Source organism: Coturnix japonica, chromosome 5, assembly GCF_001577835.2.
Source record: "Coturnix japonica isolate 7356 chromosome 5, Coturnix japonica 2.1, whole genome shotgun sequence".
NCBI lineage: Eukaryota > Metazoa > Chordata > Aves > Galliformes > Phasianidae > Coturnix > Coturnix japonica.
The window spans coordinates 2,262,011-2,287,281 of NC_029520.1; the positions used below are offsets into that span (position 1 = coordinate 2,262,011).

At 37.0% G+C, this 25,271-nt stretch overlaps 1 protein-coding gene and 1 long non-coding RNA gene across 3 annotated transcripts in view; both read left to right on the top strand.

The window, feature by feature from the left end:
* Nucleotides 1-11,670, top strand: part of SLC17A6 (solute carrier family 17 member 6) — a 30,428-nt gene extending 18,758 nt beyond the window's left edge. Inside the window, exons 4-12 of one of the 2 annotated variants that reach the window (XM_015863427.2) lie at nucleotides 548-662; nucleotides 2,118-2,205; nucleotides 2,304-2,390; nucleotides 3,216-3,358; nucleotides 4,777-4,926; nucleotides 7,457-7,589; nucleotides 8,263-8,373; nucleotides 9,509-9,636; nucleotides 10,043-11,670. In XM_015863427.2, the coding sequence (XP_015718913.1) occupies nucleotides 548-662; nucleotides 2,118-2,205; nucleotides 2,304-2,390; nucleotides 3,216-3,358; nucleotides 4,777-4,926; nucleotides 7,457-7,589; nucleotides 8,263-8,373; nucleotides 9,509-9,636; nucleotides 10,043-10,375 (1,288 nt within the window). In that variant the 3' untranslated portion in view covers nucleotides 10,376-11,670. The remainder of the gene's footprint in view (nucleotides 1-547; nucleotides 663-2,117; nucleotides 2,206-2,303; nucleotides 2,391-3,215; nucleotides 3,359-4,776; nucleotides 4,927-7,456; nucleotides 7,590-8,262; nucleotides 8,374-9,508; nucleotides 9,637-10,042) is intronic. The other variant, XM_015863428.2, reaches the window with a different exon arrangement.
* Nucleotides 11,671-13,645: 1,975 nt separating this feature from the next.
* LOC107314262 lies at nucleotides 13,646-18,093 on the top strand. Its single transcript, XR_001555321.2, has 3 exons — nucleotides 13,646-13,811; nucleotides 16,004-16,218; nucleotides 17,585-18,093. It is a non-coding gene; the product is annotated as an uncharacterized LOC107314262 (long non-coding RNA).
* Nucleotides 18,094-25,271: the final 7,178 nt, after the last annotated feature.

Consider the following 25,271-nt stretch of genomic DNA (forward strand, 5'->3'; position numbering starts at 1 on the left):
CTATGGAAAATGCTCTTGTGTTTAAGAACACACCGTGTTTAGAATCCTTCCTGGTGCTTTGGTTTTATAAGTGGGGATCCTACTTTAGAAATAGTGAACACGTTGCTACTTTACAATTAGAGCACAGATGAGAGTTTCTCTTCTGCCCAGATACCTGTTTTAACAGAACTTACAAAGACCTAATTTCTCCAGATATTAAAGAATTGAATTAGATCTGATTGAAAGAAAGGTAAGCAATAGGGAAAAGGAGAAGTTAATCTTTATGAAGAGTAAGATACAGGTGTGACCACACAAGACATATTTACTCAAGACAAGAGACTAAACAGACATCTGCATGTCTGTGTCTGGGCTGAGTGCTATCACACAGGTTATAATATTAAATGAAAGTAGAAGCTAATCATATCCAGCAGTTTGCATATTCCTTACATAGATGTCATACATTTAAACATATCTGTATTGGTATTGTAAATATCTGTGGAATAAATATTCCACAACATCACTGAAATTATTTCATTTACTTGTGGTTTTTTCCTCCCCACCCTTGCAGAGTGTTTGGTGCTGCTATACTGCTGACATCCTCCCTCAACATGTTGATACCATCTGCAGCCAGGGTGCATTACGGGTGCGTCATCTTTGTCAGGATCCTGCAGGGCCTTGTAGAGGTATGGAAAAATAACAATAATGGCAAATGATTGTTAGCATTTAACCTGCAATGATCTCACTTTATGAGGGGAAAAATAATTCAAAAAAGGAGGAAATTTTATAATGTTAGAATTACAGCAACTTGATTTTTCTATACCTATAAAATTAGGTATAAAATCCCTTTGCTGAGAAGCCAGGAAGAACACTGAAGTTGTATTGAAACCCCATTCAGCGCAGGCCTTGCACTGCTGTTTTTCCCCTATAGTTATCTGCTATCCAGTATTGCAAACTAAATCTGCAATAATAAATGAAGATGCTCACATAGACTCTGACCTCTCCTAGCTTTTCTGATCATATTCTTGATACAATGAATTTGAGTTCTACAGTGATTAAAGAGGTGGAAATAATGAGCTTGCCTTCTAAATTTGTTTCAGAGTTTAGGTATGAGATCCCTGCTTGTTTCTAAGGGCTGTGCAAGCTCACTTAACTCATTTTATTGTTCATTAAGACTCAAAAAGAAGGTACAGAACATGCCTGGAAGTTAGAAGGCTGGCACTCAAGTTGTTGAACTACACATGTGCACAAATTGAAACACTCCTGAAAAGGACTTTGCATGGACACAGCTGTGCTTGACCATGGAGGAGAGAAACAGATGCAAGTGCTTAACTACAAAACACAATAGTTCTTACATCATTAATGTCTGAGGTACTACTGAAAGTAATGGTAAATGTAAGGAAGCTTAAGCAGTACTGTTTGAAGAAGGAACACAACACATCATAGTAGTCTTAAAAATCAAGATGTAAGATGCAGCAATTTCCTTGTAGTTTTCCTATTGCGAGTTAAAGGGTGGTTTTCAAGAAAGACTTAAAATGTAACACCTTTTAAATCAAACAAAAAATACCACCTGATTCTTTAAGGGCTGAAAAAGCTTCATTAAAAGAGAGTGAATAACTTCTGACATCATATTTTTAAACTCTTACTGATCTTATTTGTTTTAGAGCAATGGAAAACTCTATATGCCAAATTATATTTGCAATGTTAGAAGGCCATAAAAAAGAATGTTAGAAGGCTACAAAGATATGAGTTGCAGAATGGAGCCCAGCATTAAAAAGACTCTTAAAGAGTCTGTATTTTTGTCCCTCCTTTGATACCTGAGCATTTGGATTCTCTTTAATTCTTTACTATTCTGTTCCGGGAACTGGGAAGAAGAGCAAAAAAGAATAATTATGTTTCATATATTTACCATTAGTCCCATGAAATGAATCAGGAGTGATGAACAAAATGCAATGCAACTTTAATAGAAACTGAAGTTTACCTATGGCTGTGCTCAGACTCTGCTATAGAAATGTAAAACATTCTCAGCACCTTGGTTGTCACAGTGTTAAAACAAAACAAACAAACAAAAATCATGCAAAAAGAAAATGAGCTGCCTGATTGATGAACATCAGCTAACTTGTGGCACACCCATTTCCTAGGGGGTCACCTACCCTGCCTGCCACGGTATTTGGAGCAAGTGGGCCCCCCCATTAGAAAGAAGTAGGTTAGCAACCACTTCCTTTTGTGGTAAGTAACTTTCCATTTATGTCTCTCTTTCATTTGTAATCTGTACTTAGAGACTTAATTTCCTCACTTTTTTCATGCCTATACATCTTGTTTTGTAGGTTCCTATGCAGGAGCTGTTATTGCAATGCCTTTAGCTGGGATTCTAGTGCAATATACAGGGTGGTCTTCAGTGTTCTATGTGTATGGTATGAACTTCTCATCTCACTCCAGTATTGCATGACCTTACTCTACCTCATGTAGAGATGTAAAAGTTACCATGAAGAGACTCCCCCCAAAAAGGAATGTCTCCATAATGTAAAAAACAAACAAAAAACAGTCTTGAGAAAAAGAACTGAATTTAAAGGAGAGCAACATTATCAAACAAGACTGGAAAAACCATCACTTCCAGTAGTAGTGCAGCCTGCTACGGAAATCTATAGAAACCCAGATTCTCTGAGGTAACATCACTCTTATAGAACTGTAACTTAAGAGTACACCCCTCTACCCACAATAGTTCTGCTACATTAAGTTACACCAATAGAAAAAAATGGCCCTAGGGTGTTCAACCTGCACTGTAAATTGATGTGAATTAAGGGGAAATGTCACAAACAATTATTAAACTACTCGGGGTACGTGACTCTGTTGAAAACAGTACCACAGTCTTGTCCTTTGAAGGTATAAAGATGTAGTGCAGTAATCAAACTTAGATAACTTAGTAGCTTAGTATAGACCACTGTTTACATGTAACATCAAATGGGAGCTGTTTCACTGCATAGTACAAGCCAATGCTAGAATATAAATGACATTCACATGCAGTGAAGTGACTCTGTAAATGAAAAGTCTTCATGGTGGTAAAGCTCTGCATGCATCTTACACACATCTCTTGCAGGACTTGACTCTGTTAGAATGACTTGGCAGAGAAGCAGTAATAACATTTCCCATTTAAATTTCTAACAATTATCCATAGATTTCCTTTTTTCTTGCTACTTTACTGTACATTTCTTTTGAAAGTCTTTTTCTCCATTCCAAAGGGAGCTTTGGTATAGTCTGGTACATGTTTTGGCTTTTGGTTTCATATGAGAGTCCCGCAAAGCATCCTACGATCACAGATGAAGAAAGGCGATACATAGAAGAAAGCATTGGAGAGAGTGCCAACCTACTAGGTGCAATGGAAGTAAGAATATTCATACACTTAAATCCTATGAGATAGGAACAAAAAAACAAAAAAACAAACAAACAAAAAAAAACCCCTAAACAAATAAAAGATGAACCAAGATAAAAATAGCAGCATGTTGGATATTTTAGGACAGAAAACAATTGAATATTTCTTGGGAGGGGGAATGGGAGAAGACCTAAAATCTGCCTAAGGGCTTCTTGGTGGACAGGGCTTCTGCATTAAAAGAACAGAGGTGCTGGAATATCAGCCATGGAATTCCTGCCTGGTCCTTCTCTTCTCCACAATATGTTTTTTTAAAAGAGCTAAGTCTGGAATTACATTTGGAATTGAAAGCTTATTGAGACTTCCATGCTACCTTGAGTTCAAGTGATTCATTTCATTTCCTTCCTAATTTATCCCTTCTGAACTGTTTCCATCCTTGTAAAAAAAAAAAAATAAACTAGAGGAAAAGCACCACGTTTAGGAACTCAGAACATCAGAAAAAGCAAATCCTGTCTACTCTGTATTTGCTTTTCAATAAGAACTACCAGTTGAAACAGAACATTCTAATAGACTCAAAGAGCATTCCCCATTACAGTGGTAATGTTGGAAATATACTAATAAGCCTCAGGAATTCCCTCTGAGCAAAAAAACTTGAACTTTAATTAGACAGGGAATTAGAAATATTGGCAGTATTTTCAGATGTCAACTAGATATTAAAAGAAGGTTCTCAAGATGTTCCTAAGTATGATTAAATAAATAATGGCATATGTCTATCCAGTGGGCTGCACTTCTATGAAGAAAATTCAGTATTCAGGCAATTTTCAGACAATCACTGGGATCTGGATCCTGCACTTCGATCAAAACAGATGGACAAAACCCTGAGCTCAGAGAGAGGTGCTGCCACTCAGCAGGGCTGCAGTTCTGCCCATCTGTCACTTTTTTCATTATACAATTCATTTTTAAAAATGCCATAAAACAAAGCAAAATATATTGACCAAACAGCTTCACAGCAGAGAAACTAAAGTCATATTTTAAGAGATTGAGTTCTAGATGCTAAAATACATGATTAAAATAAATGAGGCTTAAAATATGTACTTGCAGTGTAAAAGTGATGCCTCAGACACAGATTTCTTTTAAAGAAACATACTTTTGGGCATTGTGTATTCATGCTTACATTATAGAGCTAACAGCATCTGTGACTGGCTTTTGTGGTACAGAAAAGGATCACCAAGTTTCCCCACTTGATATTAAATTTTAAGTACACAAATGTGGATGCATGTACTTCAGGGCAATTAAAATAATAGAAATACAAGTACATATAATTATGTATATATTAACTTGCTAGAGAATACAAAAAATGTAGGAATAGAAAAGGGAGAATTGATCCTTGCTATTGATCAGAATATTGACTTAATCACCTTTCTATGTTTCAGAAATATAAAACTCCATGGAGAAAGTTTTTTACATCTATGCCTGTCTATGCAATAATTGTTGCAAACTTCTGTAGAAGCTGGACTTTCTACTTGTTACTTATTAGTCAGCCCGCTTACTTTGAAGAAGTGTTTGGATTTGAAATAAGCAAGGTATGTAAGAATAAGCTAAACCTTTTATCTTCACTAAGCAAGAATAAGAGTTACATTTGTAGAATTTAGAGATAGAAGGAAAAAAAAAGTTCTGCATTTTCAAGCGGTTGTTCTTTGTAGGTTTCAGATCTTGTCTTTTATGGCTACAAGGCCATTTACCAGCACTTATGTGTGAAATAATAGTAATGGCAAAGGGTCTGGGGCATCTCCCATAGGACAAAAAGCCTGTCTCTGCTCAACATAAAGAAGACTGAGAGGGAATTTGATCAATGTTTATAAACGTTGGAAATGTGAGAGGCAATTAGACAAGACCAGAATATTTTCATAAACATGTAGTGATAGTACAAGGAACAATAGCCAAAAACTAAAAGACAGTAAGTTCCACATTAATACACACAAGAACTTCTGCATTCTGCCTTCATTACCTTCTATGGAGATGCTCTAAGCCTGTCTGGACCTGTACTACCTGCTGTAGGGAACCTTTTTTAATCAAGGAATTAGAACTTGAGGTCCCTGCTAACCTATCACCTTCCTACACCTCCCTTTAGTGTGGGGAAAGCTGCATCCTTTCTTTGGAATAGAAACAGTTAATAGGAAAACATGACACCTAGGGTTGACCCAACATTCCACTTAATTCATATGAATTTTCAGTCAGCCTCTTAAAGGGGCACAATCAAAGGAAGGATATCAGAAAGATATGGTAAGCTTTTTACTGATACAAATCTTCCCTTTCTGAAAGAGATAAAGACCCATGCATTTCAGGTATTCTCATTCTTTTGATATTCTAGGAGGTACTGAACCACATTGAACAAGATGAAAGGACAGCAGTCCCATCACAATGAGAAATAACATATTTGGAATTTCAGTCCAAATTCATTATGCGTTTGTGTAGCATGTTAATAGATAAAGCAAAAAAAAATACATTTGATTGGGTACTTGAGTCTTCAGGCCAGCCTACTGACTCCTAAGAATTGCACGCAGTTGAATTTTAAACATAGATAGAGCTATTTTAAGGAGCTTTGCTGCACCCGGAAACATTTTCTGCCACACATTCAATAAGAATGGTTACATTATGTAGAATTAATCTGGTCATTTTGTTCTAGAAGATTTTTTCTTAGATTGTATTTAAAGAAACATGGAAACCTATAAACAATGGCAGGAAAAACAGCATTCATCTCTTCATCTGCTGTAGAGAGATGCTTGTAAAGGAATAGTTATCATTTACTTACATACACCCCACAGCAGTCACTGCAGTACCAGGGCTGCTGCATAGTTCATAGCTAGCTAGTTGGCAGCTACCAGCATGAAACTACCACAGTTTAATTGAAATGAAATACACTATTTCACAAGCTCGGTGAAAGCAGAGAAAGAAAAACTTATTTTCTCTTCAATCCCATGGAACACATCTGTTCTGCACACTGATGTGATTCACTTCACCATCAGAACAGGCTGATCCACTGTTTAGAAATAAAATATATAAAAGAATCAGCCTTTCACAGTGTATAGTTGGAATATGAGGGTATAGTTGTATTACAGAGTAAATAGGTAGCCAGAGGGTATCTAAGAAAAGACTCACCAGTGCTGAGGCTTTCAGTTAGGATGGATGCTGAACAATGTTGAGACTCATCACAAAAACAACACACAAGAGCAATCCCCAGAAAGAGATGCTGCCTTGGTGGTGGTCTGCCCTTAAATGGGATCTAGGAGACTTGGAGTCAAGCTCCGCTCCTCCTGGGAGCACAACTGAATTACCTTCACCTGTGCTCCTGCAGCTGACTTGTTGCTTGCCTCAAATGGTTAATCAGAGGTTCAGGCTATGATTAACAGTTTCCCTTACACACACGCTTTGAGATATAGACAATAATCAGAATTCACCAGTAGAACACAATGCCACACATCCAGAAGGAAGCTATCTGCAAGGCAGGTACAGGAAATAGCAGGTGGCAGTGCAGCCATGCTCACAGATACCCAGTACTGCTTGGAATGAATGATCTACAAATATATTACAGTTTGGTACAGTCATCACAAAATTAATTTGCTAATATGCAGAGTATTTTGCGTATCATATTAAGATATTTAGCATCTTGTCTTTCGCTATAAGCAGATTTGCTCAGAGTGTTCCTGTGCCCAGACAGAACTTGAAGCATATCTTTGCTGAGCAGTGCTGTGCTATGCCAGTCACCAACAGAAATGCAGCAATTTGGTTAGACACATTTGATCACAAATTCTCTGAAAAGGAAAGGTTGTAAAGTCAGGGAATAAAAGCTACTGGCTTAAATCTAAACAATGAGAACAAGTTATAGATGTGAACTGTTGAGGCATGGGATGTTCTTAAAAATCTGTCTGCCTTTTGGGAAACACAATGCAAACTTATGATCGTCAGTTTTACTCATTTAATAAACCAAGGTTAATAAATTCTTCATTTGAAAACATCTGAAATCAAAGAGCAACAATGTCTGAATGGTTCTGAAGATGAAAAATGTCAGTTTTCTTGCCATTCATGCTCTGTTATTTCTCATCATTATTTTAGGTGGGTATCTTATCTGCTGTGCCACATTTAGTGATGACAATTATTGTTCCTATTGGGGGACAAATTGCCGACTTCTTAAGAAGCAAACAGATTCTTTCCACCACCACTGTGAGAAAGATAATGAATTGTGGAGGTAAGGCTTCCCACCTCATTAGAAAAGTTTACTGTACAGACATACTAGGCACAAAGTGTACTGCATATGTTAAACCAATTGCATGGTTTTACACACATATGACATAATAATTCGGTTCTTTGTTGTGTTGCAGAAGTGGTTAATAAATTAAAACAAACACGTTTATTCCTATGTACAATTTCAAAAGACATCAGTCATAGTTTGAAAAGCATTTAGACTATTAAAGGAGCAGGTGAGCTCTTCTGGGTTAATCTGCTTACAAGTAGCTTCTAAGTGAGATACTCATGTATCTGAGCCCTCTGCGCTAAGGCAGCCCAGATTCCAGACCTAATCTCTCAGAAGCTAAACTTATGGAAATGAATCATGGCAATGATGGGAGCTTTAAAGCTCATCACAGGCTGAAAGTATACTCTCATTAGTTCCAGCCTAATTACAGTTTTTATTTTGAGTTTAAAGGTGGCAGGTAGTAACAATAAACAGCCAAACAATAAAATATAGATTATTGGATATAAGTGAGAACATGCGCTTTTTGGGGAGGAAAAAAAGGACAGATTCTATTCCATTCCAGAGTAATGTTTTGCATCTATCTCTTATGAAATATTACCACATATTAAAGTCTGTGACACATTAGAGGGTGCTAAATCTGATGCCTGTGGTTTTTTTTCCCCCCAAGGTTTTGGTATGGAAGCAACTCTTCTTCTTGTGGTGGGATATTCTCACAGTAAAGGAGTGGCTATTTCATTCTTAGTGCTTGCTGTAGGCTTTAGCGGATTCGCCATATCTGGTAAGGTTATATTGCTGCTATTAATACATTCTTTTATCTTAAGAGACAAAACATTTCACTTTGTTAGTATTCACTGACAATAATTTAAAACAAAGCTCTGCATTCCAAATATTATTTGCGATCGCTACAAACTACAATCAATATCATGTCTTTCACATTGTGCTTTCTGTTGTTGTTTCTGTTGCTGTTGAAACAATCAATCTTTTTCATATGCAGTGCAGCAAATGAATTATTTTTTCTCCACTAGATCACCACAGGATTTTCTCAAAATTAAGAATATAGCACAAAAGGACTGACAATATGCATAAATACCTAACTTTATGTCTTCGTTTGGATATTGACCTTTTACTATTTTATCCTCTGGGCAGTATTCAATGCTTTTTCATAAAACACGAGAAGCGTCTTATTTTCTAAGAGCCATCCATGTATAACCACCTGCTTTTTCTCTTTTTGTTATCTTTTGATATCCAATGGACTAGCTTCACTGCTTTCACTTACTGAAGTGCGTATCCTGGGGACAACCACTTCAGTCACTGTACACAGAACCAAGTCTTTCAAGATGTTTTATGTCATTACCGTAGACATTTGAACGAGACTGAGATATTGATAATGCAAGAAAATAATCAAAGACTGTAAGCATGATTATAAATCATTTATAGACAGACTCTTTTTACTCCTTTTTTTCTGCCATGCAGAAACAGTAGGAAACTCCCCTCTGCTAGTCGGTGTGAAAGAAAAATGTGGGCAGTAGTAAATGGAAGTGGCACAGGTAGAAGAAGAAACAACGTGTTACTGACAGTGTGAAAAACTCACCAATGACCATCTGAAAATACTGACTTAATCTAAATATCTTCTGTTTTATCTAAACTGTTACAACTGGGCTATTTTTTAGAACTTCAGTTTGGGGAAGAAAAATATATTTGGTGTAATTTTATTATTATTATAATCTTTTTAAAGAAAATGAGGAACCATAAGAGTGTTTAAGAACTGTAAGCCTTTTAGAGAAAAATAGTTGTAAATAAAAAGCCAAAATACACCTTAGTAACACTGTCGAGTGAATTACTTTACACTACTTTGCAGAACTGTAGTACTGCTGTAGTTATGGTACAAATGTTTGCTGACATTTGCATTACAGGATTCAATGTCAACCATTTAGACATTGCCCCAAGGTATGCCAGCATATTAATGGGGATTTCTAATGGAGTCGGGACCTTGTCTGGAATGGTATGCCCTATAATTGTTGGAGCAATGACAAAGAACAAGGTAAGTGGCAACGCAGTTTTCAAATCTTCCAGTTTAATACAATTCATTCTACGAAAAAGATCTTCTCATTACACAGCTTACCCAGCATATGTGTTACTGACTGAGAGCTCTAGGAGACAGCATCCAGGAACCAGCAAATCTGAAGCATGTGGCATTCACTATATGCTCCCGATGTCAGCACTTTTGTATGCTAATTAATTTTCAACAATTTTATGTATTTCATTTCAATAATTTCAATGAATTTTCAATAATTTTCAAAGGAAGACATATATAATTAATTGGAAATTGGATATGTAAATGTTTTAGTTTTGCCATCATAGCCTCAATTGCTAGTTTAAATCTTTCAGCTCAGGAGAGTTAGGTAAGCGTATGTACCGGTCTGATTCAGCAAATTTCTTCCTTACAGACACGTGAAGAGTGGCAGTATGTCTTCCTCATTGCTGCTTTAGTTCATTACGGAGGTGTTATATTCTATGGCATATTTGCTTCAGGAGAGAAACAGCCCTGGGCAGACCCTGAGCAGACGAGTGAAGAGAAATGTGGCTTCATTCACGAAGATGAACTAGCTGAAGAGACAGGGGACATTACTCAGAATTATGTAAATTACGGTACCACCAAGTCGTATGGTGCTACAACCCAGGTCAATGGTGGCTGGCCTAATGGCTGGGAGAAAAAAGAGGAATTTGTACAACAGGAAGTACAAGACTCATACAACTACAAGGAAGGAGATTATTCATAACAAACCTAAATATTGGGTATATTTTGTAGTGCTTGTGATTAAACTCATTGTGATTGTTTGCACACAGAAATAAAATGTGGTATAAACGTAAACACATATCAAACAGGAAGGTCTTACTGTAAAAAAAAAATCCATTAAAGTGCAATCTGTATGAGTTGTGACGTCATCACTTTCATTAGGTTATATTTGTTCAATAAACATTAGAGTTTTAAGGGTTTACTGGTCAAAACTATAGGGGCGATTAGATATTTGCAGTATACAAGAGCTAAAACTCTTAAGTACAGAGTAAAGCACAACTAAGCAACCAAGCTGGCACATCTAATGCTCTTTTTGGAAAGCCAAAACTACTTGATCATTAAAAATGCACTTAAATATTTGTTACACTGTATTGAAAGAGATTGTGTTAAATACACGTGTTTACTCAGTGCAATGTAGGAATTGTTTGTTTAGTCTAAGACAAGAACTTTCTTAAAGGAGAAAGGTTGAGTCCTAGGCATTTGCAGGGGATTGATCCAGTTCCTTTAATGGTAATTGTATCAAGCCTAAGAGAACGTATAGGGCATATTTTATGTTTATTGTGATTACATGCTGCAGGCTACTCTGTGATGAATAATGGAATTATTTAGGAGTTTTATACTGAATGTTTGGGCACAAATTCTTATTTCTATTCTGCACAGATTCTTATGAAACGATAGGCCTTGTCATGTTCTTCCCTGCATTTATCAACCGATAGAAAATAATGTAATGTTAAGTCTGACTATTCATGCAGACTGTCAAATCTCTATTAAAAAAATAAGCTTTATTACTCTTTTCTTTGCAGAATATTCCAAGTTTGTACCCATGTCTTTAAAGAGAAAAAAATAACACACTATAAACTAGAAAAAGATATAGTCTTATAAATAAATTCCAAAGAGAAGCCCTATGAAAAAGGATGTATTTGTTTTTCAGAATATTTTGAAACCAATAGAAGTAACAGAGAATAATTTAACCCTTATGCTTCCCTTAATAGCATTCATATTTTTACACATCGTGCCACAGTTATATACATAGATATAAGTTTATTGAAAATACTGTAATTATAGAAAATGTTCCTATTTTAGAAATCCCTGAAATAAAAAAAAAACAACAAAAAACTGTATTTGTCTTTCAATTAAACCTATTAATAATGGACACTGAATATAAACTCACAATAAACCAAAGTGGCAAATAACTAGTGTTGGGTTGAAAGAAGCCAACAAGCATCATGCTTGTCTTTTAAGCATAACTCAACAGTGACTGCAACATTAGTGTACCAAGCAATAAGTGCAATGCATTACAAAGTGCATAATCTTCTAGTCTATTAACCTTCATTCAGCTTGTTGTATATATTTGAGGTTGTTGGGATTAAACCAAACTGAATCGAACTGAAGTTAGCAACACCAGACCACTTCTTAATACTCTAAAACGACAACAACGATCCATTTCCTAATTCAATCAAATGATAATTATTGTATGTAACAATCCATACCGGATTCTTGGTCTGTTCATTGTATCGTGCTAGTGATTGGAAACCCTGCTACCGCAATATACAACTTGAGGATTGTTTCTTCTCCTTTTCTTTCCCTCCCTCCTTCCTTCCCTCCTTTTTTCCCTTCCGTTCTATCTCTTTCCTTCTCTTTCTTTCTCTTTTCTTTCTTTATCCTTCTTTCTTCTTTCCTTCTTTCCTTCCTCCTTCCTCCTAACCTCCCTCCCTCTCCTTCTTTCTCTCTCTCTTTCTTTCCTTCTTTCTCTCCTTCTCTCTTTCCTTCTCTCTTTCTTTCTCTCTTTCATTTTTTCATGCTTTAATTCTCTTTCTCTCTTTCATTTTTCTTTTTATGCAAATCATACCTTAACCTTAAGAAAAAAATATTTTGCTTTGTGCCTCAAAGTGATGTAAAATGTGACCATAGCTTCTGCTGTGTTTAATGAAAAAGATGTGGACTGTGTCACTTTTGTTGCTGCAAAAAGTGTTAATAAAATGCTCTATTTATCCTTTTATATAAAAAGGACTGTTGTAGTTTCTTGTGATTATTATTGGTTTTTTTTTTAGATGCTTTATAATATAGATGGTTCATGTCCTGTAGCCCCTATTCAGAAATTCTCTTGAATCCAGTAGAAGAAGCTGGAAGCATCAAAGTGAACAAAAGGCCACAAAGAGCAGCTAGAACAGCAATGGGCCCCTGTGCTTCTCATCAGTAGGCTACTAGCCATGAGATGCTGAGTCAGGGACTCACCAGGTTCCTGCTCATTGTTTTGATGAACTAGAGTGATGTTGTCATGGTAACATCCTACAAGGTCCACAAATGGCATAAACAGGGGCTGTAAATGTACTGCTGTTTTTCTTAAACCAAGAGGACAGCTCAGAAAATGAAAACTAATTAGGAAAATTAAAACAATTAATCTTAACTTTCAGACTGATCTTACAGATTCTGTATCTTATGGAATTGGTCCAATAATTTCCTTTCATTAAGCACAGGTGATCTTTTTTCCTCATTAGCTTGACACCTTTTAATTATTTGGAACAAAGGGAAGACTTTAATCCAAGCATTATACACTGCCCTGTTACTGTGCACTGTTGCACAGTAACTCAACAACTGCTTTACTTGATGTAAGGGAAACTGCTGATCACGGCTTGAAGCCCTGATTAACCATCTGAGGCAAGTGACAAGTCAGCTGCAGGAGTACAGGTGAAAGTGGTGGAGCCTGACTCCACCTCTCCTAGATCCCATTTAATGGCTGACCACCACTAAGGCAGCATCTCTTTCTGGGGATTGTTCTTGTGTGGAGTTTTTGTGGTGGGTTTCAACATTGTTGAGTTTCTATCTCAACTGAAAGCTTCAGCACTGGTGGGTCTTTTCTTAGATACTGTCTGGCTGTACATTTATTCTGTAGTTACAGCTATATGCTTATATTATTCCAAATATACACTTGATAGAACAGAAAGGTGAAGGAAAGATATTAATTGGAATGCTCAGAAAATTGCTTCTAAGAATGAGGATGTTCTTTTGCAATGTGTTCTTAGAGTGCTTTCATAAGAACTATAATGTCATAACTGCATAGCTAATTGGCTTTTCTGTCTTCTGAAAATACATTGTTTATTTTCTTTTTTCCTTTACTTCAAAAGCTCAACCACTCTTAAAGTCCTCCATGTTCTCTTCCTAGCTGCCTGTTTCTGCTTTGTCTCCATTTCCTTTTTAAAAATGGAATAAGGAAGGAAGAGAAGTGTGCCAGATTTTGAGGGTTTTTTTTCTTCATGGGCTCCTATACCTCAAAAAAATACAGGAAGAAATCATCAGATGCATGACTGAGAAAGAAGGAAGGAAAATGGAGAACATAACTGGTTCCTTGCCAAGACTGCTTAAGTGAAGACAAGCAGTAACAACTGGATTCATTTTATGGTAAAAGGAGAATTGAGGAGGTATGACTCTTCATCTTGACTCCTATGTTTTTTCTCAGTAAATATGCTTATGCTTCTCCCGTACTGCTTCCTAGTTATAGATAGTGTGGCTAAACTATACCTCTTCAGACTCTCCTGAACTGTGTTCTTGCTGCCCAGATCCTTCTCCTTTGCTCTCAGGTTCAAATACTAGCTCTATAGATGCACTGCATTGGTATGATGCAGTGTATCTCTTTTTGGAACTCTCTGTTAAATCACCAGCTGTGAATCAGGATTCACAGTCACTTGATCGTCTTGTTCTGTCAGCTATTTCTGTTCTGTTCCCTACCTAATACCCTGTTCTTGTGCTCTCTCACTATGCTGAATAAAAGCAAAGCACTTTTTACTCAGTTTATTTATTGACCAATTATTTTCTAAGTGAAGAAGAGGGCAGAATCCAGGCTCATTAGAGAGATCATTAGAAAATCTGAGTTTAGATGGTGTTAGAATATAATTAACATGTTTATCTTTGTATCATCAAACAATGTCATTACTACTCAATATTAAAATGTTTGTATTCACATTGGTAAGAAGCCTTCAGTCAAGGTATATTCTTTCTTGCAGAGATAAAGCTATCTTAAAATGCTCTTGGCTTTCAGAAGTGATGATGAAATTCAATTCACACAGTTTCATAAGAACACTTTTCTGTGGGGAAAAAGAATTCCTCAAGGTAAAGGTTGAATTGCAGTGACAAAAGAATATCTGCAAATTTGAATGAAGACTTCTTTCAGCACAAAGCTAAGCATAGGAATGAATATGGAAGTCAGGGTAAATGTCACAGTTCAAAACTGTACTGTTAGAAAGATAACATCACAGTCTTTGTTGCTGCCTCTGAAAGATAAAATACTCTGTTCCTTTTAGGATAAAAGGAGTGTGAAGGCTGGTCTAGATTAACTATTTAATAGCAACTTCTTTTGCCCATTTTATGAACATCTGCCTTTAATTGCTTAATTTTTGTTGCACTGGAAACTTTAAAGCTATTTTAATTTTATATTAGTGTACCTATAATTTAATTAATGTGTTTAATTTTGTTCTGGATTTGCTTAGCACTCTTTCACCCTTCTGTAGCACAAAATCATGTCAAAGAATGTAATGTGCTGTGTGTGTTCACATGTACAACTCATGAAGCCTAAATAATGTGTTTTATGTTGAGGTCAAGTGCTTTGACAAGATCTTCAGTATCTGATAGCTGATGTTACAAAGTGATTGTTGAGAAATGCATATTTGGTAAGGATTTTAACACTAGAAACACAATCTTTACAATTTTTGTTTTAAATGAAGTTGGATTCTCTCATTCTCCCAAATGCTATGGATAAGGAATAAGAAAACAACTCAGAATGTTTTTGAGCAACACTCAAGTCTCTGTCAGGCTCTTGTCTATAAGAAACTAAGAACATAAGAGTACACGTATTTCTCTGTAAGAGAAGCAATTAAGAAAGGTAATTGTGATATTGAACATTAACACAAATGTCAGGAAATAAACTTCATGGTAAGCTTTTAGAAGAGCTGCCAAATTTCCTAGCTTTTATTTATGACAGTTGTGAGTAGAAGAAGCAGAAGATGAAATCACAGAATCACAGACCAGTTGAGGTTAGCAGGAACCCCTGGAAATCATGAAGTCTGACTTGCTTTCTTCAAGCAGGATCACCTAGAACACATTGCCCAGGGTCTCATCTGCTCTGAAAACACATTAGGACTATGAGAGCACTTACAGGCCTTAAAAGCACTGAGCAGCCTCCTCTGGGATCCCGGCCAGCACATCCACCCATGACCCAGCAGCTCTTGTGCACAAGCCTGAACTTCCCTCTCTCTAGTTTGTCTCCTAAGTAGATCTCCTAGATCTCTGCTGTGTTCTTGGCTCCATTTCTACCTCTGCTTCACCTTCTGAGAGCAGTTCCTGAGGGAGCTCCCCTATCCTGCAACAGCATGTTTCACCTGTCATAGTGTTTTTAAGCCTGAACCTACTGCAGGCTTTCTTAGCTGAATACAGGAAGCTGCTGTTACTGCTCCCAGTTTTCCTGTTAGAGATGATCAGCTTTGTTTGTACTGTAAGTAGCTTTTCAGTACCAACATATATTTACACTACTATTGTCTGGGCATCATTGCACAAGGGCATGAGGTCTGTTCACAAATGTATGCAAGCAAATGATGCTCTTGATCTTTTCACTATCCAGGGTCAGCAGCTAAAAGCAATGATTTTCTGCAAAGCTGGCGATTGAGGCATTATAAAGAGGAATGCTACCTTGTACTACTGACAAGGACTTGATGACAAAGTGTTGCTTCTACCCTGAGGTTCAAATGGCAGGTTCTGCGCACAGGGAATAGAGAATGAGTTAAGCATTCAACAAACAGTACAGCTCTATTTGGCTTAGCAAGATTCCATTTCACAGTAAGTAGAATTTGTTCAGATTTGTTCATGTCTGCTCTGAGTGTGACACTACAGCTTTCAATATAAAGTTAATATATGTGCAGATTTATTTCCTGTACCAGTTTTGTTTCAGAAGATAGAGTTTACACATTACATTAGCAGCATAGCAAAATGACTGGCTAATCAAATCATATATGTATATAATATATAGAAATTTGGAGTAATAGTAAGAGAGAAATCTTTACAGCATGATTTTTCTTTCTACTGCCTTGATCAAAATCCTAATATGCCCTTATCACGTTAAAATAACACTAAGTTTTTTCTCACAACTTCTATAATCTCCAATAAACAAGGATGTAAACACCAAGAAGAAAAACATATCATACATAAGAAGTTTTGTTGATCTTGTGCTCTTTGAGAAGATGAAGTATGAGAGCTTGTGGGAACTTCAGAACAACAACTTAACTTTTTCAGGGCTGTAAAACTGACCTGAAAATAGATTTGTCGGGATATTAGCAGGAGTCTTTGTGTTTTACCTCTTATCTTGTACCACTGCTACACTTTACAAGTCACATAGGTAGGCAAATGGGTTACTTTTTTTCTCTCAATGCAGGAAATTGGTCCTTGGTCTTTATTTCATTCTTAAGGTAATATAGTTAAGGTTAGTGACATTTCTAGAGGCATGAGCAGCCTAAAAGCATTCCTCAATTTCAGGGATGTCCTTGAATTCAGAATGCACTTCTTCAGAGCATTTATAATTGTTCCCTATTGAAAAAGAAATATGAAGAAGAGTTTCCCTGAAGAATGGAACTTCCTTCAGTCATTCCATTGCAGTCTTCCTGTGAAAGTTTTCAAGCTTGCTGTGCTTAGCCTGACCACTTTCGCAGTAAAAATGATATTTATCAGGAAATGTTGGACGGAGTAGAGTAGGGTAGACTTTAAAAGTTCAGATGGAAGGCACGTTGCAAGGGTCTTCTTATTCAATTTCCTGGCTACTTCAGAGCTAAACAAATATTACAGGATGTTATTGATGGTATTATCTGAATGCCTCTTGGACACTGACAGGCATGGGGCATCAGCCTCTTTGCTGGGTAGCCAGTCTTGGTGCTTGACTTAACATTTCTATGCCATGCAGATGAATATCACATGCACTGTAAAAATGTGTTTAGGTTCTCAACAACAGTGTCTTGTTTAAACTGATGTTTAGAAAATCAAAGTGGATGGCTAGATATACAAGGATCAAGAGAAAGGCAAAAAAAAAAGAAAAAACCAAACCAAAACAAAAAAAACCACATCTTTTGAGAAATATTTGAGTGATACAAGCCATATCTAGAAGAACCCTGATGATGATGATGCCCATTCTTACTTATTTCTCTCTACACTGCAGTAGCACCTGGAAGGTTCAGAAAGTCCAAGGCCACTATAATACAAAAAACAGATGTCAAGAAAAGCAAAATCAGGATTGGAAGGAGAAAATGAACCACGTAAGAAAGCATTCCAAGGATAAATGATAGCATTGTTAGAATTGGAAGGTTGCCATTTAATTAGAGTTTGTCTTGTATAATCAATTTAATGTGTCAACACTGTATAATTGCTATAGATGGTCATGAACTACATGAATTTAAGAAGAGGTTATGATAATCTTCTTCAAGGTAAGCACCAGAACAAGCAAGGGGATTGATTGCAGCTTTAATCTCGAAATTTACAGAATTATTTTCTTATTTTTAGATGTTTTTTGCAATTAAAGTTGTATCAGATGCTGACATGGTCAAACAAACCTCAATTTTTTTTCTCTCCTGTGTTTTCCCATGTAGTTATATCTGCCTACAAGATCAATAAAGCACAAACATTTTACCCTGAATACACAAAGCAATAAATTAAATTCTATTTTTGGAATGTTGCTTGGCTTGTCTGCATACACAAGCTTTACACATTGTCTGTGGTAATATCACAAGTTGAATCCCAGTCATCTATTCTGCTTTAAGAAGCCTGAAGTTAATGGTCCATAGGTTTTTCTCAGTGGTGTACAATAGAATGGGGCTATAAAAAATAGGACGGGACTGTGCTTAGACATTGGCCTATGAACTGTGCTTCATGAGTCAGTACTCTACACTGAATGAACACGCACATCCCAATTACTGCTGACATAAGCTACTCAATAAAAACATAAATAATCACTTCATTGAGTTATAAAATCAGAGCTGATTCACATGTCTATATATATCCCTAAAAAACATGTATTTTAAGCAATCTGAAAATTAGGTACACTAAAAATTAAATGTATTAAATATTTTAAACAGAAATTGTGTACTGGAAAATATTTTGGTGATTTTTGTTCCTATCCTTATGTCTTAATCATATGTAGCCAATTTTTTCTTGTTCAGATATGATCTGGGTCACACTGAGAAGCTCAAGATTTGACTTTTTCATAAATCAATACACCTTTCTTGTCAAATAAAACAATTTCTTTTGTGTACTGAACACATTCAACAGAGACAGAAATGAAGATGTAGGAAAGCAGAATTATCTCTTTGGGCCTATTATTTCACAGGACAATATGTATGTATTTTCTTTGTGCTACAGAAAACAATGCATTTTAAAAGGCATCTTCTAATTCATTTATTTCCTCTTTTATTTCCTTTTCTTTGAATACCTTTATTAACCTAGAAATTTGTTCAAACAATGACAGCTTTACTGCAACCATCATTTATTGTTTATATTTCTAGATGTAATTACTTGCTGTTCTGTTTAGAGTAAAATCCTCTGGGCCATGAGGAGTTTATTTGTTGTTGCATGTTCATTTGATGTAAGATGACACAGAAAGTGCTCAGCAGAAAATATGCAAGCTGAAGTAATTGCTGTGAACTTGGAACACAGGTGATATCTAGCAAATGTCCTGAACAGGTAACAATCAGCATTTATTCCTTAACTTATGCTTTAATGCACAGAACATGAAACTCTGGGTAACTGGGACTTCTTGTCTATCAAAATAACTGGATCAGCTCCTTATGGAAGCAATGTAATTTGAGGACACTGACTTAAACACAAGGAAGATAAACTACTTTGTCTTCTCATTATTTCACAGGAAGAGCAGATCAGTTCCAGAGCAGCTACTGATTGATATAGCTGCTCAGATATAAACCTCATGTATCCTAGGCAGGTGTTCAGGCTCTTCAATTGCTGAACTTTCTGAAATCTCCTGATCACTTAGCATTAAGTATAGAACCTTTGGAGGAGGAGAACTAGGAAAGGGAAGGTCCCTGATCATGCTGTGTGCAGAAGATGTCCTACATGCTCTGGGGCTAGTACCAGTTAGGCAAGGTATCTTAACACACCTGCATTTCTACCACCTGAGAAGGAAGCACCACACAAGCACAATCCCATATAATAACAAATGGCACATAACCTAGAGGCATTATGTCATCAGAAAAAAGCTCAGACAACCTGGAGTTACTGCTTGGAAATGCTTTTTTTCTTTTTGATGTTTATTCCTCTAATCTTGTGAATCTATCACTATCAATTATGTTACAAAAATGAATCATCTGTAAGTTGATTAACAGCAACATCTTGGCAATATGACTTAATCATTCTCTGTCAGACAGCTATTTCTTTTCTCATTCCTTTCAATTCAAGTAACATTGACTTTCTTTTTCTGCAATGAAATCACAAATAAATGTCATTCCTCCTAGAAGAACTGCATAAAATAATCTAAAAGGCATAGGAAAAGGGAAGTGTGAGAAGCAATGAGAATCTAAACAGGAAAAGGGAAGTGTGAGAAGCAATGAGAATCTAAACAGGAAAAGGGAAGTGTGAGAAGCAATGAGACAGATGAGAGTCCTCCAGATGAACGAAAGCGAATTAAAGCTCACCATTAACATGCAGTGCAAAACAAATGTTATGCATTCAAAGAATTTGGGAAACCTCCGTTGCTTCCAAAATAAGAGATATGGGTAACTTTTGTTAGGAGGTAATTTTCTTTTAAAGCCATTTTTGATATGGACATACTAGAGCTTATATGCACAAAAAGTGCTTGTGGAGTGGCTTGAAACCTGATATCCCATCATGTGTGATTTTGCTGTTACCTGAATAAACAGTGCAGGATGTGTTGAGGCTCTGTGTCATCCTTAGTGAAACAGTGTATATCTCCCAGGGAAAATAATGCTAGAGTCAGTCTTTTCCTTTGGTGCGCATGGCCATTAATTTAATTTGCGATGATTAGCAAACAATATATGCAGATGAATTATTGATCTGCTTTGGGGCACTAATTAGAACGAGTTTTCAGTTCATCTCTGAAGCACTCTTTATCTTGTATGCAATAAGAATAAAACCAAACCTGATTTGTCTTCTGTTGTTCTTGTGATTAACTGAACATAGGAAAATAAATCTGCATTATATTCCTAATAGATCATTTGCAAATGAATGCTTCAGTTTGCAGATACTGTTCTCCATATATACATGCAAACACAACAGAATTGTCACTAACAGTGCTGATGGGAAGCTGAAATGTGGCAAATTTAGCTGCACGCTAATATTTGATTTGCAGCAGATAAAATTATTCAAAATGAAACTATAGCAAAAGTGAAATAGTTGGCATTTTATATAGAGGCCCTTGATGACGTGGCTATATGCTGACAATATCTGACTTCTTTCTCCCCTTCCCATTGCTGAGCCTATGATATGCCATGTACTGCGGCAGCTCCCCCTGGGCTGGGCCAGCTGTGCATCCCAATCCATCATCTGCAGGCTGTATTCACAGTTAGGAGACATCAGAATTAAAATGTCTAAGGACATCACAAGTCATCTCCTTTTCCAGATTTATTCTGAAACAATGCACTAAAGCATTTTTCTCAAGACCTCTGTATCTGTTACATGAATAACGTATACAATTAGCAGCTATCAGATCTGTGTTTGTTTTGTTGTTTTTTTTTTATCTTCCTTGTTCAACATTATCACCCTATTTAAATCCTGATTTGGAGCCAGAATGATTAATTTCCTTATCAGCTTTTCAATAGTACTCATCGCTACCATGTCCCAGTGCTTCAGGCGCTGATTCACATTTCCTCAAGCACCTAGTTAAGAAGAGAGCACTGATTGTATACATAGATAGAGAGCAAGGTACAAAAACATGAAGGTGATAACCAATTTAGGAAACTGATTTGAGGCAGATTCATTTTGATTTTTCAGAGTAATTGGCAATAAGTAAAACTACTTAGGTTTACAGTACAGTCTCCTGTGTCCACTGCAGTTATAAATGAACTAACGTTACCAGATCCTATACTGTTTGCCAAACTAGCTCTCATATGCCCAGGGTTCCTGATGAGGAATCAAAGAAGAGAGGAGACCTGGTTCTGTACCAGGTACTAGTTATTGATTGCAAATGCCCCTCATAATATTGAAATGGATTTTGGCACAGGTACAAGACTCTTTACCAGTCGATAGGAAAAGTGTAACCAAAATGGCAGAGTCCAAAAACTCAGAGACAAGTAATTTAAATCATATTGCTGTTGCCTCTGCTTCCTTTTTCTCAGTTCTCCCCTAGTAAGTGGTAGTTCAATGGCCATCAAAGAAAAGAAAGACAGCTCACTCCTTCAGTAGCATTCAGTATTTCACCAACCAGATACCGACTGCATCCCTGTATTTAAGACAGCTTAGTGAGATGGGAGCAAAGGCAGCTTCATTGGAATAGCACAAATCTCTATCTGCATTCAAAGAGAGCTGTGAGAGCAGCCAGAAGAGACTGCATCACCCACAGAATCTTTTATCACAGCTAGCTAAAATTGCACGAGTAGTCTGCCTTGGTGCATGAAGGTAATGTGTGGGCATTTGAAGGCAACGATGTGGAGCATTTTTTACTAAATTTCAGTGGACAAATATGACAAATTTAAGTGCCACCCTGAAGCTGAAAGCTACTCTTTCAGGTATTTCACAGTTTAAATGTATTACACTATTAAACATTGCTTCAATTTTACAAGTAGTTTTCAATTTCCAAATGAGTTTCTTCTTGCTGTGGGAAATAGTTTTCATTATTTTCTTCATGCAGATTGCAGAAATGGACTGCAATGGGCTGGCTGTTGTCAGCGACAAAGCAAAAGGCTCACAAGGAGAGTCATTCAGCTTTTTTTAGTGTAGCTCTCCTGTCTTTGGATGACTCAAGACAGATTGATAAGAATAAGAATGATCCTAATACTGTTGAAATTTTTAAGGACTTCAGTAGGTGCATTTTTTCATGAGCCAACACATATTGAAGGAAATCCAGGCAAAACTCCAAGATACAAATCAGCTTGAAATTGAAAATGAATGTAAATAAACTAGTAAGCTCTTTTACAAAGGAATTCTGTCCTCAAATATCTTGGTTGTTTTTCATAGCTGTTTGCTCAAGAATCGAAAACTCTGTGCGGATTAAAGCAGATGTGGAATGCAAACCTTCAGCAACCTGTGAATCTTGTGCAGGAGTTCAGTCTAAAAAAGGCAACTCCACAAGGAGCCACTAGAGTATAAGAAATTTCACTTATTTTTAAATTCATAAGAAACAGAGTTAGTAAAATCCAGACAATGAAAAATGAATGGCTCTCAGCAAAGTGGGAAATCTGTACATATTGTGCAGCTGACAAAGAACATTTTGGCACCCAAAGTATGATAAAAATACCGAATAAGAAATAAACAGTAACTGACAGTAACACTTGTCTATCTCTAAGCTGCCAAACACAGTGGTAAAGTATACATTCTGAAGACATTGTCCTTCATTTGCATGAAGAATGGAAGGCTGGAGGCAGGAGTGATGTCAGCATCTGATCATTCTGAGTTGCCTTGCCACGTTATAGTTATTAACATAAACTTTTCTAAACTGTTATTTTGAAAGAGAAAAAGCTAGCACCATTTTATATTTCTAGTTCCTCTTAGTTTTTCAGGTCCTGCAGATGAGATAGGGTCTGACTCTAGTGTCATTCTGTTCTGATTTCTGGATGCTGCCAGGCTACTGCTTGCTCTCTTCAAGGGAAGTTGATCACATCTAGCATTTGATACACTAGGGACAGGATTTTGACGTGACAACTGTTGCCATTTTCCTTTCAGCAAGCTGAGTTCCTTTCAGCAACAGTTTCACATAGACTGCACTGTTGTGGAGAGAAATACTTGCTCAAGCTAAAATCTTAGCACAGTTCAACATCAGATGTGGCAACCATTGAGATTTAACTGGACTCCCTCACCAGCACAGTTTTCCTCATGTCCAAAGCTTGATGCAGATGAAATAGGAAAAGGTGAAGGGTCATTTGCCTCCAACATGGTTCAGCCAACCAATTTCTCTACACGAATAGTCCAGGAATAGATAGATAAACGCTGCATTCCCAGCAGCATCTGATACTGTACAGAGATCCACCTGAAACTGCTGGCAGTTTCTATAAAGCCTGGGAAACAGGATATTTTCTGAGGTCACTGAGAAGTTTTTCTACTGTGTCAGCCTCTGATGTAGCACGCCTGCAATGCAGCTTCTTACCTCACCTAGCAGAATGCACTTGGTTCCTGTGCAAGAGAAAAAGAAGGTGGAGCGCTTCCTTGTTCATCTTCTTTTAGGGTAACAGCAGATAGTACAGTCTGCCATATTCCTAAATTATTTGCAACCTAAAAAGGATCTTTTACTATATTTCTTGCATACATTTTTTGCAGTATTTTGCATTAATTTTCCTCTAAGAGAAGCACTCTTTTGTCACCATGAAACTCTGCAGAAACCAAGAGGTCTCTGCAGCACTCAGAGCATGGTCAACGCAGGAGAGATCATCAAACGCACCCTAAGTTCTTTTTCCTGTTAAAGCACGAGCATGGACTGTATGTAACCTGATGCTCTATAGCTTTGATCCTGACAATTCAGTGTCACATTTGGCAGCTTTCAGATGCTACACGAATGCCTACTCGAGTGGGAGGAGAAGCCAAATATAAGAAGACTAATAGTAGCATCTTTTTCTCCAGTCAAAATGTAATGTTGGGCATTGTGGTGTTGGGTTGATGGCTGGACTAGCTGATCATAGTATCTTTTCCACCCTTAATGATTCTGTGATCCTAAGGTTTAATGTTAGCTTGGAAAAAGAAATTAATGCAGGTAAGTAATAGAGACACTCAAGTGGAGCTAGTTACTATGTACAGCAGACACTGTCACTGTAATTAATTTATTCACTAGAAATAAATCAAGGAGAAAATCTGTTAGTTGTTATCTTGTATAAGGAATGACTCGAGTCTGTGTCTCAGTGTCAGATACTAATGCAGTCTTGTGAGGACTTGAAATCTGGCAGCCAGCAAACTGTGATGGCGATAAGGGAATGACTAGAAGCAAGAGCAATTTTACTTTTTGAAGTCAGACCACCCTGTTCAAAGCAGGAAGATTGCATTTTTTTCTCTTGGCCTTTGTATGGGAAACTGTTGATCACAGCCTGAACCTCTGATTAACCATCTGAGGCAAGTGATGGGTCAGATGTGGGAGCAGAGGTGAAGGTAATTCAGCTGTGCTCCCAGAAGAGGTGAAGCTTGACTCCCACCTCTCCTAGATCTCATTTAGGAGCTGACCACCGCTAATGCAGGATTTTCTTCTGGAGTTTGCTTCTTTGTAGAGTTTTGCAGCAAGACTTGGCATCAGTGAGCATCTTGACTGTGAGCCTCAACACTGGTGGGCAATTGTTTACCTTCTTTTCTACATAACATCTAGTTATCAATCAACTTTACAATTGTATGATTGCAACTGTACACCCTTTTTTTGCCCTCTGCATTAGGAATTTACACTGAAGTAAATGTGAAGGTAGAAGCTCAGTGATCTGGGGACTGAAATTTAAGTTTTCTGGCTATCGTTTATCTCATTCAAATTGCATCATGGTTATCTTCACACAAAATGCTAACAGAAGCACGGATTGCTGTCAATACAGCACCTATCATAACTTTCTGCCTCAAAAGAATATTGGACAAAAATGTAAGTGTTCCAAGTTGCTGGTCCAGCATGCCGTCACTCAGCCTCCCCTCTGTGACCAAAAGCAAAAGACCTAACTCAATTGTCTGGGTCAAGAGTAGGAATAAGGGTAGACAGCAAAGGAGAA